The following is a 16053-nucleotide window of genomic DNA, read 5'->3' as shown; positions in this document are numbered from 1 at the left end:
AGTTGTGTTGTCTGTCAGAATCAACACCTGCCCTGGAAGAAGTAACATCAATGCAAACTGGACTGCTAACATCTCCTTCATGTTGATATGTAGATGCTGTAGTCTGGCAGGCCACTTGTCTTGTATCCACTTTCCATTTAGATGAGCTCCGGCATCTGTCGTTCCTGACTCTCGCCTCTGGCCGGGTCACAGAGTCCCCTTGTTTTAGGTGACATTCCTGAGCCCACCACAAGAATTCCTTTTGAAGGCAAGGTATTATTTGAATGACAGTGTCCAAATCTTGGCAGTGCTGTGTCCATACATTTTTGAGATACCAAGATGCCATGAACCCTAATGCTTGAAGGACTGTCCTTGCAGTCAGCACGGACTGATGTCTCTGAAAATGAAAAATCCTCAGGAGGAATCATCCACATCAGAATCAGAATAAGTAGGAAACTCTTGCAAGTCTTCCACAGAAGACTCTGAAGCCTGTGAACACTGTTCAAAACTATCAAACTCCTGTTCCACCTGGGGCATAGAACCTCTAATCAGAGTAATCAAATCTTCTGCCATTTTAAGCATATGTTTCTGCTTTGGCAACAGAAGGAGAGGCCCTAACTACCTTGGGAAGAGAGGGAAGAACAGTTACCTGAGAAGCCCCTCAGCCTGGCCTACCTCCTGAGAGGGCACATCCTGTAACAGTAAAGTATCTGCCTGAGACTCCTAGAGACTCCTGGCAAAACCTCTGGCTCCCTGAGCCTTCTAAAAAGACCCGGCGTCCGGGACTGCGGTTCCTCACCCTAGACTTCACTGTTTTGTCCTTGCGCTTCTTAGATGAAGCAGCAGGAGCATCATCCGGCATAGTATAATAAATACAGCGCTCCCAAACACTAACCTAGCACAATCAAGCCTCCTCTTAAATAGCGCTTATTAAATCTAGCACATAAACAAGGTATACACAATGTATGATATATCTGCTTCCCACAAGAAATACAGTTATTCACTTTTCTGACATCTTAAATACTGAGGCAAGAAAAAGAAAAATGTTCCAACGGGGTTACTTAGCCAACTCTGTATAAAATCTCAAACGCCAACCTGCACTTTGGTGTCAGGACTGCAAGAACATCCTTTGTGCAGCGTGGAGAGAGTATGCCAGGGCTTCTTCCAGTAGATGTCTGGTGGGGGCGGAAATGAGCCAGTCGTCTAGGTTTGGAAACACCTGGAATCCCTGAAGTCGCAAGTGAGCTGTGACAACTGCCATGCACTTTGTGAACACTCTGGGGGCTGTAGAGAGTCCAAAGGGAAGTACTCTGAACTGGTAGTGACTGGCTCCCACACGGAAGCGCAGAAATCTTCTTGATGGCCTGTCCAGTTTTATGTGGTAGTACGCATCTTGAAGCTCTATCGAGCACATTCAATTGTCTTTTTCCAAAAGTGGGATGATACACTGTATTGTGACTATCCGGAATTTTTGTACTCTCACAGACTTGTTCAATACACCGAGATCCAAAATTGGTCTCCGGTCCCCGGTTTTCTTTGGCACCAAAAATAGTCTTGAGTAGATTCCAGATCCTATCTGGTCTGGGGGGACTATTTGGATGACTTTCTTTCTTTCTTAGCAGCTTTTCTATCTCTAGTGCTGCTGCTTCCCTTTGACTGGGTGGAACGTCGGGAAGGTTTTTTGAAGGGACAGGACAAAGATCGAAGGGGATATGATAATCTCTGACTATAATCCTTTGTACCCAAGAATCGGTGGTGATGGTTAGCCAGGTACAAGGAGAAACATCCCCCAACCACCTCCAGAGGAAAGGAGTTGGGCCGCTCTTCAGCAGCGCTGATAGGATTGGCCAGGGAAAGAATGCCTGGAACCCTGGTTACACAGACACCCCTCTGTCCCGAAAGGAGAGTCTTCTCTGTGAGTTTCCCACTCTGCCTCTAGGCGAGAACTCGGCCTGTGTGTCATGGAAAGGACCCGGAGATTTCTTGAACCATATCTTCCCACTCTTTTGGTTTCGGGAGAAAGCACGTTGAGGGGAAGAATAACTGACACCTATGGCAGAAAGGGTCTTACCATCCTGTTCACATCTGGCCAGTGTGCTTTTAACTTTGGGTCCAAACAACGAGGAGGCCTCAATGGAAGCGTTAAGAAAGGAAGCCTTAAAGGGTTCCATGAAATTGCACAAGCGCATCCAGGTGTGTCGTCTTGTCTCAAGACCGCAGCTGAAACTGCTGCTCTAGCTGCTCCTTCTGATGCGTGCGATATCAGTAGCATGGAGTTAGATACTGACTCATGGTAACCAGCTGAGAGGCCACTTTGTCACAGACCTCAGACACGGCACCAGCCAAGGTTTCAGAGAGCTCAGAAATCAGATCCCTTTGAAGCCTGGTAAAGTGTGCCATATTAATTCAGGGACCTGATAGTAAAGGTCGCTGATGCAAAGGTGTGCTTCCCTATCCTGTCCAGGGCCCGGGACTCTGTTAGGCGGATGGACAGTCTGGCTTTCTTCTTCTGCCAGATCCTTTTTTGTTGCAGCCGCCACCACCAAAGCATCCACAGGAAGACCTTTTGACCAATGGGGATCCATAGCAGGAGGGGACAAAATCTTATCTGGCCTCCAAGGAATAGCTTCGACAGTGTCAGGAGCCTTCCAAGCACGCAGCACGATAAGCCAGACAAGTTCATCGGCAGGTGGAGTAATCCAGGAGGTAGGGGGCCGGACGTGAAAGGCTTGCAGGAACACAGATTCCTCAGAGGTCGGACTAGAGGACTGCCAGTCACCTCTCTGTTTCAAGATTTCAAGGATATCACCAAAGGATACCTCAGAGGGTGACCGAGGGGATCCTTCCTCCTCATCAAAATCTGTCTTTTCAGTGAGGGACTCCTCTGTGGAGTCCATGTGCTTCCTCTTACACAAACTTTTCCGGTGGACTTCCTCCGCAGGAGAAGCTGAGGAAGACAGCGGAAAAGGGGTTTCCTCCGGTGTCCTCTCGGTGCGACTTGTGAAACCAGTGTACCAGAGGAGGGCAGAGGGATAGACAGTCCAGTATCGCCAGCAGCAGCGAAAGCCTTCTCCATCACTTGGAAGGCTGGTCCATCTGAAGAGGAGTGAATGTCTAGGACAGGGGTCACCCCTCCCCTAACTGGCTCAGCCTGCCGACCCAAAGTCCCTGGATGGCTGTGGAGCAGCAAACTATGTGTGTCACAACTGACATCCTGGGTCGTAGCAAAACTTTCCTGCCACGAAGGCAACTGCAGTTCCTTAGTGAGATCCATAAAGGGAACCGCAGAAGAGGAAAACTGTGCTACATCCATGGACTTCAAAGGCAATGAAGGAGGAGAATAAGAAGGGGTCTTTGGAGACGTCACCTCCCAAGGAAGGATAGTTCCTGGGGGGGTGGGATACCTCCGGCCAAGAGCACCTGATCCACAAGACACAACACATCGTGTTCTGAAAGGCTTCTAGTGGACCTCACGGAGAATGACGGAGAAACAGGCCTGTCCACAGAAGAGGCAAACTCTGTGCCCATCTCACCAGTTCACGCAGAGAACCATGGTGCCAAGAGAGACTGGACTATGGGTGTCTGCACCGAAGAAGTAATCGGTGCCAAGGTCATGGTCTGCACCGACACAGGGATCGGTGCCGAAGTGGTTGTCGGTACCGAAGCTGGAACCAACAAAACTGGAGTCAACAATAAAGGTGTCAGTTCAGAGTAAGATGTCGGAGCCGACGTGGTCAAGATCTGCGCCGACTAAACGGTCAGTGCCGATACAGTGGTAATAGTCTGAACCTAGGAGCTCCTCGGTGCCGATATAGTGAAGGCTGCAGGAGAAGATGGAGCCAAAATCACTAATGGAGCCGAAGGCCTCGGTGCCGAAGGTCTAGGCACCGAAAGCACTGGGGCTGACTGAGTGAGTTCCGCAGCCGAAACTTTAGCCTTTTTAGGTTTTGGTTGGCGGGAGTCTCCAGCCGGGGACGAAGGCAAAGATTTAGCCTTGGTAGGAATATCCAAGATTTTCTTACGGGCTCTACGAGGGGTTGAGGCCTCAGACCCAGAAATAGCCTCTGAAAAGGGAGATTTAAGAAGTCCCTTCAGCAACAACTTGTTTTTCCTTTCCAACAAAGTTCTGTTTGAAAGGTTTTCACAGATAGTACAGGGCAGGTCAACAGATAAGTGGAATGCCACCAAACAATAAACGCACAAAGAGTGTGCATCAGAAGTACGTAGTTTGTGTCCACAATCAGAACACTGTTTAAACCCCGGACTACCTTTCTTATCTGCCAGGATAGCAAAATTAGATAGTAGAAAAGGGTACCAGCAATGGTACAAAGGAATACCCAAAGGTATGAAAAAAGGAAAGATTACCAACGATGGTAAGGGGAGAATACCTCACGGTAAAAAGAGAGAGAAAAGAGAAGAAAACCTCAAGAAAAAATTATCGCTAGATGCGATAGGGTAAGAGACAACGAAACAGAAACTTTTCTGACAGAAAAGTAATATAAGTGATTATTAAACAACAAATAACTGTACTTAGCTCAAGAGAAGCAGCTTGATATGACCGAATGGAAATGCGGCAAATGAAATCTGAGGTGAGAGGGGGATTGTGGGTAAGAGCTTAGCTCGAGAGTTTGAAGCTGAAGCAAGCTTGGAAAATGGCCGGCTCGGTTCCGAGGTCGGAACCGATACCCATGCGTAAGGAATGAACGAGGATTAACAATATCAGATGGATTGTTTTCTGAAAAATATACTGGAAGGTGGTACTTAAAGGTTGGGTGGACATCAGCATAGGATCAAGGATAATTTTAAATGTAATATGCATTTTGTTTTGTTCACACATTTTAGAAACTACAGAATGGTATAGACTGAATAGTACCCCTTTATATATTGATGGTCATTTCAACTGCAATAGCCAAAATGTGGTATATGTAGACAAGTGCCAATCATGTCCTGTTTTTTATGTAGGAAAAATGTGCAGGCAATTTAAAAATAGAACAGCTGAACACCTTCTAGATATTAGGCATGGCAAGCTAACCAATGCATTAAGTAGACACATCCAAGTTTAAATTCATGGTTATACAGCAGGTAACTAAAGATGTCCAGGGTAGAATTACAGACCTTGTACTGGATATATGTGAACTTAAATGGCAGTTACGGCTAAATGCCACTGGAGTTTCCAGGAATCAATGAAACTACTGCCATTACATGTGTCTTAAAGTTTAATACTATCGTGGGTTAAACTATTTTAGTGTTTTTAACATTTGCGCTAATGTATTTATGCATGCATTTTTAGTGGATAGCATTAACAGTTTATCGACTAGTTCATTGTTTAATTATCTAATTAGTTAATGGGTGTGATGTTCATTATATAAAGGCAGGGTGGGATTTGATGCATTGTTCTGAGGAAGTCCCTACAGGAGGGAAGAAAGCGCTAAACCTTTGTGAAATAAATTTCTTTGGACCCTGCAGTGGTTGTGTTGTGCTGTGCTTTGAGGTTCTACTTAATAAAGGATTTTCAACTGGAAACAGACAGCCTACCCTGCTTGGATTACTTTTGAATACTTAATTCTGTACAATATTTCAAATTATATACTTTTTTTTATTATTTTTTTTTTACTACTACCATTATCTGATCCGATTAATATACAGTGAGTGATTAGATATATATGGATTGAAAATCTTCCATAAAGAAAAGTTTCTTGCACTGTTTTGTAAAGCATAAACAGACTTGCGTAATCTAAGCAGAAGCCATCTGCTACCCTAGCACGTTTGCAGCTCGGAAGCAGAATTCTGTCAGTACCTGCTGCTAAGAGAAGCTCTGAAGTCTTTCACTGATGCACTGCATCTGCTCACAAAATCTAAGAATGTGCCAATCTCAACTTGTGAGAGTCTGCTGAGGTCCTGCTTAAGTGATTTGCCATACAGGTTGCCTTCAGGAGCAAACTGGATTACAGGGATTGTTTCGAAGCCTGCGTGGACAGGCTGCTGAGGTGGTAAGGATGTTTCCCGCAGCTTGTTTTTTTAAAACATTACTGTGGTATCTGTTATGAGATGCAGGGTCCCAGGTATTCAGACTGTCCAGACAATTAGCTACGGTTATCTCATTTATGTTGATGTGCAGCATTGCTTGCCAGGATTTCAAGGTCTCTTGCACTTTGAAGTCTATGGTATTGTGGCATCTATGCCACGTCCAATGCATCTGCAATTAAGGTCTAGTTTGAGGAGGTGATCTAAAGTTCATGCCCTCATTCTGACTAGGTATCGGCACCATTCCAGTTCTCTCTTCATGCAGCGAGGGAGGGACTGGGATGGGTATGTTCCAGTGAGACAGTACGCGATTGTTTCAGACATTCTTTAGATACCATAGAGGTTTCCTTACATGTAGTCTGGTTACAGGCACAAAAGGCATGGTGGATGCCACATGACCTAGAAGGCTCAGGAGCTCTTTGGCTGTTAACACTGGATTTCTTAGAACATACTGAATGAAGGCAAACAGGACTCCACTTTTTTTCTGGAAAAGGTAAAACATTGTTGAGTTGATGGCCAAGAGGATAATCAGGACCACTGCTCATTTAGAGAGAGACACAGCCTACCGAGACTGCTAAGCCCTCTACCTCTCTTGACAATATTCTGGTAGAAGTAAATGTGTATTATCATGTTTCTGCAGTGATGACTAGTGCTAAATATTTTGTAAAGATAAAATAACTCTAGGGGTGATAGTCAAACTACAAGGCAGTAAGGTAAATTTGTAAAGGTGTCCCCATTTTCCAACTGCCTTGTAGAGGTGGGAATCTTTGATATCCAAAATCACTAATAAGACCCAAGACCCTAGGAGGGATAATGGGGCCTGTAGAATCAACATCTTGAATTTTGAACATTTAAGGATCTCTCTAAACTTTTAAGACCAGAATGGGGTCTCCATGGTCCATCATTTCTTGGAACAAGGATGTCTCTAGTACAACCCTTCGTCACCCAAGCTGAAGGAAATGATTCTATAGTTTCTTGTGGTGCTTCTGCCACAAGATGGGAACCAGATGCTCCTTGTCTGTTGGTACAGTGGAAATCCTTTTTTTTTTTTTTTTTATGCACAATGCAGTTTGCACTCGGACAATTCATTAACATCCACTTGTCCAAACTCACAAGTGACTGATTTTTTGTGAATGGAGGGTAGCCAGCTGCCTATCCTACGACAGAGGGACAGAAATGGGGTTGGAGGGCCAGGGTGGGTTTCAAGGGGAGGCTGGTATTCTCATTGGTGCTCCCTGCTTGGCCCCATAAATCACTCCACTCCTGCTGCCATTTCCTTTGTTCTTCTTCTGTATAACTTTCACATTCACCATGGCTGCAGTACCAAGATAACTGCTCACACTAATTTCTGATGCATGTGGGAACTGGCGAATAAAACATCCATTTCACACACTGCACAGTCTTCCCCTTCATCCTCCAGTTTGATTAAATACATTGTAATATGGGGATCCAAAGAGCAATTTCTTACCTAAGGGGGATTAAAGAGTTCAGCCTTCATATCCTCAGAAAGGGACTGGGTCCTCAGCTATTAAACTCTTCAGATAACAAACTTTACTGCAGAACCCCTGTAAGCATCACCATACCCATATTTTACATCATGTTTGTCCAACTGAAAGATAGCCTTGGCTTGGCTTATTATTGCCTTTCAGGTTTTGTGCTGTACCCCTTCCAAAGCTATGCTGGCATTGCTTAAGGATGTGCTCCTGAAACTTTTTCCATCACTATCCATTTAGATGTTCTTTCCACCCTTCCTCGTCTATTATCTCTCCCCTCCCTTTCCCTCCAGCCTCTACTGAGGCACACTGTAGCCTCAAACCCAAATACTTCATATAGACCTAACGTCAACTTTTCCACTCCTTGCAACATGTAAATGCATATTGCACACAGAGTGAAATGATACTGCACATAGTTAAGAGTGACTGCATTATTGTAATGATATACATTTGTTTTTTATTGCTCTTTGACGACTTCTGCCTTTCATTTGAGAAACCCAGCAATCCCTAGCTGAGCTAGAAAAATGCTCCATGTGGATCAGTGCTCTATTCCAGTTAATAAATATATGCATAAACATTTAAGCTCCCACCCAACCAGTCCAGCTATCTGCTTTCCTTATCACTTGCAAAGATTATTCCACCCCCAAAGCCAATCTACTTCCTGTGGCAGCCTCCAAGGCCACTGTATGATTATAAAATGGGGTTCTTAAGCTTAGAAGACCCAAGACCCTGAAGGTCTCTGCCTCTCCTCTGGGACTCTAAGGCCTCCTGAGATTGCTATCTGAAGTATTCCCTAATAAACACAGTATTCCTAAGTTATATATGTCCTCTGGTTGGGAATAAAAGGCCAATTACCTCGCTATATGTGTCAAAGTTGAAAGAAAAAAGTTGTGACCCACAGGCTATTTCCCCCACCTCTTCAGAATCAGAGTCTCATGTATCAACCAGAGAAGACCTCCCCCTTCTTCTTAAGATAAAGGACTTGAACACAGACAGCTGTTCTGAACTTGCCTGCATCAATTCAAAAGTTGGTTAACTTATGCAACATCTGCAGGCAATTTCTTCAATTGTTTACCTAAACAAGACTACTGCGTCACCTAACAAAAAGCCAAATGGCTACCCATCCCACAGAGGACAACATTCCTCTTAGAGGCCATGATCTTAAAGTATTAAATCAGAAAACATTCCCTAACTTTGCATGCAGGCTGTATGAAGGATAACCTCCATCATACTGTCTAAGGTCTTTGTAAGCATCCATCCTTAGCCTTCGGACACCACAAATTAATCTGATCTTTACAAGAAACAAGTTTTCTCTGTTCTTGCTCCTAAAATGTGGGACGTCACCTTCAACCAAACAGCATCCATACACTCTTTAAAAACATTCACACATGAACTGAGGAAACCACATTTTCAAGCTAGCACACTGCAAATGCTTCCAGACTGGGCTAGTTGCATAAACACTCCATTTCCTCTTAGAATTCTACTCTTACTCTCTAAAACACTTCCATCTCTTAAACATCCAACTCTTAATAACCCACCAACTTCTCTCATCTATCCCTTTCCTCCGCTCGTCCCTACATGCAGCACTACCACTTCATAACCTATTCTATCTAGTAATACCCACTGTTGCAAGCGATATACATATGAAGTGCAAATCAATTTTAACTTGTCTTTTGTACCATTTCATTTGCCTTCAATTCCTTCAATTCTATTTTCACAAAAACAATCTGTGGACATCAAGAGATGTTAATGCTGCCTGCTGCCTTCCACACTAAAATCTACAGCCGAATCAAATGCATATGACTAATGTAGCATGTTACTTGAGCTGCATTTGCCATCTTCCTAATGTTTGATTTTGCTATTTGTTTTCTACCAACCATTTTCCTAATGCTTGATTTAATCAATTTTATGTCCATGGCCCCTAGGATAAGCCTAAAATGGTTCACTGGGATAAAGTCCCTTCAGAGGTTAAACAAAATAAAATAAAACATTTTTTGTCAGATTTTTTGGGACAGTCATCTGTGAGAAGAACCTCCACCATGGGAAGTAAAAGGTAGGAGAGCCCATTGCAAATAAAATGATACATTTTATATTTGTGTAGATGTTTGTTTAGCTGACTCTAAGGACTTGTGATTTTATATACATGTGTATATATAATTTTTTAAATAGTTTTTGATGTTTAAGATTGTTCATTCTTGTTGTAATTGTGCTTTATATGGTTATGCACCACTAAAATTAACCATCCCTCGACTTGATGGCCACTGTAGAAATTGTACAATTACTAAAAATATTTTGGTGACGAGGATTTACCATTCTGTGCTAGTTTTACAGAGCCAGACTTCACAAATGAAAAAGAAAAGCTTTTTAAACATGTCTTGATCTTTTCGGCAGTATTGCTTCCATGCAGCCTTCAAAGCGGTGGTGGTTGTTTTATACTCCAGTATGGACTGGGGGGGGGGGGGGGTGTAATGTGATGAGAAAGTATTAACAGAAAAAAACTGCCCTTTCCATTTATTCCAAGTAGCTTGATGTTAGAAACACCATTCAATGAGCAATTCCACAGCCAATACCATTCAATGAGCAATTCCACAGCCAATACAATGCAACATTAACATTCCAAGTGCTCATTTAAAAGATATGCAACACAAAGTTCGACAAAACAGGACATGAAAAAATGTAGCACTCCCTACGTTTTCCATAGGGTCTGTAAAAATTAATGTGTTTTCATGAAAATACTGAATGCTGAAATAAAAAGACAGGAATCAACAAAATATACACACATAAAATAAACTATATTTATTACAATTTAAATTCTTATACTGGCATGTGAACAAACAAATGGCACCATCTTCACGTGCATTCATTCTGATTTCCCACGGTGCTGTTTCAAATAAATTTTAGGTGCCTGCCACCCCTCAGGAGGCTCTCTAAAGCCTGCTCTTTTCCAAATGCGTTTCAGATCCTTTTCAAATTTCCTCTGGACAAAAAAAAAAAAAAGAAAAAAATATTTATCAGTGAATTAATGTAACCAGTTAATTCCGCAAACAAATCATACCATTCAACTGTACAACGTTTTATTTGGTCTATTTGTCATAAAATGTGTTTTTTCTGGCAAATCATGGAGGACTGAAGTCACATGTAATGACCACATGATGACATATTTGAGTTTCAGACTTCATATACTTCAGAAAATGTATGCTAACTTAAATCCCATTATTCTACCAGCTTTCTAGGTTTATAAGAGCAATATTTAAAATGTGTCCCTATTTTTGGGCTTTTGTCCCACCATTATTTTAGGCTTTTTCCAGATTTCTTTTATACCTCTCAACTTCTTAATGCAACAAACTCTGTATTCTGCTGTTTGAACAGAATGTAATAATCTGCAATTCATAGAACATAACTAATCAGTTTCAGGTCACCAAACTGCTTTTGTATTTGGATTCAGCAATTAAAACCAGGAGGCATCAGGAAGGATTCACTGCACGGCTCCTGCAACAATCATGGAAGGTCATGACTCCCAAAACTTGAGCTTTACTTCAGACAAGGGGCTCCTACCAGAAAATGAGTATACAATCAATAGATGCAGGCAAGCAGCCAATCCAATACCCAACACTATAATACAGGTATAACCAATAATGTTCACAGGTAGTGACTTCAGAGGTAAAAATTTGAAAGTATTTCACTCTAACCTGCAAAAGAAACATTAGTATGCATAACAGGACACCAACGATAAATCTGTATAATCAGTTTTACAATGAAAAAGTTTTAAAGTACGATGTGGTGGACAATATTCTCATAGGTAGCTACTAGGCTATTGGCCCTATGGCCTACATAAAAGCCTAGCCAAAAATGTACCCTGGCTTTCGCCACCCAAGAAAATTATTTTCTTGTGCCCCTGTCGAGCAGAGCCACAGAAGTGATCCCTGGGGTGAATTTCCTATTTCCCATCCAATCATCAAGATTTTTCTTGAAGAGTGCTAATGAGGAGCTCTGTTTGACATAGATAGGTAGTCTGTTCCAGAGTATGGGAAGTCTCTGCGACAGGAAATTATCCCTCCAGCATGTTCTGTTTATTGTGCTGACAAGGTTTAGGTCCCTAGAGCGTGTAGCTCGGAGGGATTGGGATTTCTTTAAGTGGAGCATGTCCAACAGCTCTGGGTTTGACATAGCTTTGTATGTTAGGCAGAGATCGCCTCTGAGTAGGCGATGTGCGACGAAGTAAAGCTGGAGTTTTTTTGAGACGGTCTGCGTAGGGCATCGGTTTGAGGCCAGTAATACTCTTTGTGAGGTATTTCTGTGGCCTTTCCAGTTGTTGTAGATGTCTTGTGAGGTACATACCAAAAGGGGCGCTGTACTCTATAATGGGTCTAACGAGTGATGAGTAGAGGGGAACAATGACCTCTTTTTTTCTGGATGAGAAACCTTTTGTGATGAGGTGAGCCATGTAGAAGGAGTTCCTGACCACTGTGGCAATGTGATTATCAAAGGAGAGACTACTGTCCACCTGTGTCCCAAGGTCTCATCACATTTTCGGCATTAAGTAGACTACCAGCTATGTGGTAGTTCATGGGTACTGAGTTTTTACCAAGGGGGATGACAATACATGTTTTGGCATTGAGCTTCAGGCCATGGCTTTGACACCAGGTATCTGTCTCACTGAGGCCCTTCTGTAGTATGTCCACATCTTTTAGGAGTTCGATTATGGCTCCTAGTTTGCAGTCATCTGCAAACTTTGTTAGCCAAAAACCTTCTGTGTTAGCCTGTACTTCAGAGAAGTAGATACCAAACAGGAGAGGACCCAGGACTGTACCCTGTTGTACTCCACTTTTCATTGGTCTGAAGTCGGATTTGGAGTCCGCTACTTTCACAGTGTGGGTTCTGTCCGTGAGCCAGTTGGCAACCCATCTTATGACATAGGGATTTATACCTAGTTTAGTGAGCTTATCTATAATTCCAGAGTGGGGGATGGTGTCGAAAGCCTTGGCAAGATCTAGATAAGCTGTGTGAACCACTTTACCCTCATCTATGGATTTGGTGACTGCTTCAAAGAAGTCAATCAGGTTTAGGAGACATGATCTGCCTTTTACAAATCCGAACTGGGTAGGGTCCAGAGTTTGGAGATTACCAATGTCTTTGTTTATGAGTTTCATGATGATACGTTCCATGGCCTTGCAGACCAGGCTCGTCAGGCTAATGGGGCGGTAGTTCACGGGGTCCGTCATGGCTCCCCCTTTGTGGAGTGGGATAACCGTCACGGTGCGCCATTCAGTGGTTACAAAGCCGGAGGTGAGGCTATGACTGAACATGGTACTTGGGTAGGGTGCCAGTTCTCCACTGCTGTCACATCTCTAGGAACATCCACAGATTAGACAGAGTGGAGTCTTGCTGGGAAAATGATAATACCCAACACAGCTCTCCCCCTACCCCCATTTTACATTTATGTTACACACACAAATATAAATGTAAACACAATTACTACAGAACGTAAAAAAAAGTACAGTTTTCTACCTACCATAAATGTAGATGTTCGAGTGTTCACACTGCTGCAGTCATCACACTTGGGTTATCTTGCCGTCAGGCGGTCCCGCAGTCGGCCCGAGTTCCAAAGTCTTGGTCCGGCGTCGGTTGCTGTCGCTTCTTCCCTGACGTCAGTGCGCCAGAAGTATACAAGATGCATCCGACGCCATTTTCTTCAGTTTTTCTTGCCCCAGATGTCAGGTGCCTCCAATAGGTAGGCAAAACATATTGTTATATAAAAATATACATATAAAAATAAAACATTACCTTCAGTCACAAGCAAATACACCACAGAGGTTGTATAGGATAGAAAGGTATAGATAAGTCCAGCTAGTTCAGAGGGGATGGAGGGAGGGAAACCTGGATTGCAGCAGTGTGAACACTCGAACATCTACATTTATGGTAGGTTCATAGGTTCAGTACTAGGCTAACTGCCCTTGTGAGCCATTTTAAGCCTAGCCAGTTAACCCTTGTGAGACTCAAACCCTGCACCTTGTGTTTATAAGGCAAACACCTCAACCATTAGGCCACCCTCCCAACCCTCATACTATGTTCATCGTGTTACATTGCTGCAGTCATCACACTTGGGTCAAATCCCAAAGCTAAGGATGGGTGGCGGAACTAAACAGGGTTTGGAGAGGCTAGTAGGCCCTGCAGAACTGCAGTGGCAAAGCCAGCTCTGGTTTTAGAGTATAGAGGTAAGTGATAGTGCTTGGTGAAGGTGTGCACTGAACTCCAAGTTGCAGCCCCCAAAATGTCCTTGGTTGGTACTCCTCAGAGGAAGGCTGTTGATGTTGCTGTAGCCCTGGTGGAATGGGGCCGGATGTTACCAGGTACAGATTTCCCATGGTGTGTGTAGCAGAAACGGATACAATGCCCTATCCATTTTGAAATGGTCTGTTTTGAGATAGCTTTTCCTCGAGATCCTGCAGCATAGGATACAAAGAGCTGGTCAGATTTTCTGAAAGCCTTAGTTTTATCCAAGTAGTAACGTAATTGCCTGTGAATGTCCAAAGAGTGTAGGAGCCTTTCCCCTTTGTTCTGGGGGGTTTGGATAAAAGGTGGGCAAATGAATGGTTTGGTTTAGGGCCACACTGGATACTACCTTTGGCATAAAGGTAGGGTTAGTTCGTAAAGAGACTCTGTCTTGATGAAAAATGATGAAAGGCTCCACTGCCATTAGGGCCTGTAGTTCTGAGACTCTTCGTGCTGAAGTTATTGCTAGCAGCAGGGCAGTTTTTCATGATAGGAACTGCAGATCAGCTGTGAAAGCTGGTTCAAAGGGTGGAAGTGTAAGCTTTTCCAAAACAATGTTGAGATCCCAAGTTGGTGTTGGTGCTCTCCGGGGCGGTCTTATGTTCTTAGCCCCTCTGAGGAATTGTCTTAGTAATGGATGTGAAAATATAGGAGGATCCGTGTTGTATTGAGCTGAAATAGCTAAGGCGTGGATCTTAACAGATGAGAAGGAAAGTCCTTTGTGCAACATCTCAGTTAAATATTGAAGAATTTGAGGAATATTTGTGACAAGGGGATTTTGGCCTTTAGCCTGGTTCCAGGCGCAGAATCTTTTCCATTTCTCTGAATAGACTTTCCAGGTGCTGGGCCTCCTGGCTTCCAGAATGACGTCCATCACAGCTTTAGAGAGAAGTGTTGACTGGTTGTTTAGGCAATTTGCTATGCAGCCAGATTTCAAGTCTTGAGCTGGCTGTGTAGAATCCGATTGTTTTGCCGAGTGAGCAGGTGAGGAATTATAGGTAAAATCCATGGTGGGCCTTGAGCCATGTTCCTTAGTATTGGATACCAGTGTTGGCATGGCCAGTCTGGAGCAATGAGTATCATTTGTGGCCTCTCTACTCTGGCTTTCAGCAGTACCTTTGCCAGAAGAGGCAGTGGAGGAAAGGCATACACTGTCAATGTTTTCCAACTGAATGAGAGGGCGTCCACTTTCCAAGCTAGTGTGTGGTATGTCCTTGTGCAGAATTTCCATAGCTGGTAGTTTTTGGGGGAAGCAAAAAGATCTATGTCTGGACTCCCCCATTTTTGAGTTATCATTGCGAATACTTGTGGATCTAGTTTCTACTCGTGAGGATCTGTGATGTTTCTGCTTAGATCGGCTGCCAGTGTTTTTTTCTTTCCTGGCAGGAATTGTGCTTGTAGTTGAACTTGGTAGGTCAGTGCTGTGTTACACAAGGTCATTGCTTGTATGCATAGGGGGTAGGAGTGTGTGCCCCCTTGCTTGTTTATGTACCACATCACTGTGGTGTTGTCCATCTTTATTAGGAGTTGTCCTGGATGTAGGAGGTCCTTGAAAGATGTTAGGGCATTTTGTACAGCTAGCATCTCTTTTTGATTGATATGTAGATGCCTTTGGTTTGCAGATCATTTGCCCTGAATACACTGTCCTGCCATGTGTGCTCCCCAGGCATAAGCCGATGCATCTGTTGTTATAGTTTACCTGGCTGTGGGTAAGGTAAAAGGCTGACCCTTGTTGAGGTGACATGCCCAAGCCCACCAGAGAAACTCCTGTTGAAGGCAGGGAATGAGTGGTATTATTGTTTCCAAGCTATGGCTGTGTTGAGTCCATATGCTTTTCAGATACCATTGTAATTTCCTCATATGCAGTTTTACAAATGGTATTAGTAGTATGCAAGATGCCATGAATCCCAAGGCCTGCAGAATTTTTCTTGCAGGGAGTTGGGTCTTTGTTGCCATCATTCTGAAGTACAGAGTCAGGTGTCCTTGCTTGTCTGGCGTGAGATAAGCCATCTGGGCCGTTGTATTTAAGCTGGCACCCAGGAATATTATGTCTTGTGAGGGCACTAGTTTTGCCTTCTTTTCGTTTACTGTGTACCCTAGGCAACTTAGTAGGTTTTTAACAAACACCAGATGCTTTAATAGAATGTCCTTGCTTTCTGCTTGAATAAGGCAGTCGTCCAAGTATGGATATATTTGAATCCGTCTTTGTCTGCAGTATGCAATTACAGGTGCCTGGCATTTTGTGAAGACCCTGGGTGCAGTAGATAAGCCAAAGTGCAGTGCA

The 16053-nt window shown here is 43.5% G+C and overlaps 1 protein-coding gene across 2 annotated transcripts in view; it reads right to left on the bottom strand.

The window, feature by feature from the left end:
* Positions 1-10269: 10269 nt before the first annotated feature.
* The window catches only part of AURKAIP1 (aurora kinase A interacting protein 1), a 154942-nt gene continuing 149158 nt past the window's right edge, over positions 10270-16053 (bottom strand). For both annotated transcript variants that reach the window (XM_044063182.1, XM_044063184.1), the window contains exon 4: positions 10270-10473. In XM_044063182.1, coding sequence (XP_043919117.1) covers positions 10357-10473 — 117 coding nt within the window. In that variant the 3' untranslated portion in view covers positions 10270-10356. The remainder of the gene's footprint in view (positions 10474-16053) is intronic.

This window comes from Protopterus annectens, chromosome 2.part1 (genome assembly GCF_019279795.1).
Source record: "Protopterus annectens isolate FY-2018-M chromosome 2.part1, PAN1.0, whole genome shotgun sequence".
In the NCBI taxonomy this organism is placed as follows: Eukaryota; Metazoa; Chordata; order Ceratodontiformes; family Protopteridae; genus Protopterus; species Protopterus annectens.
This window is presented reverse-complemented; position numbering and strand designations above follow the sequence as displayed.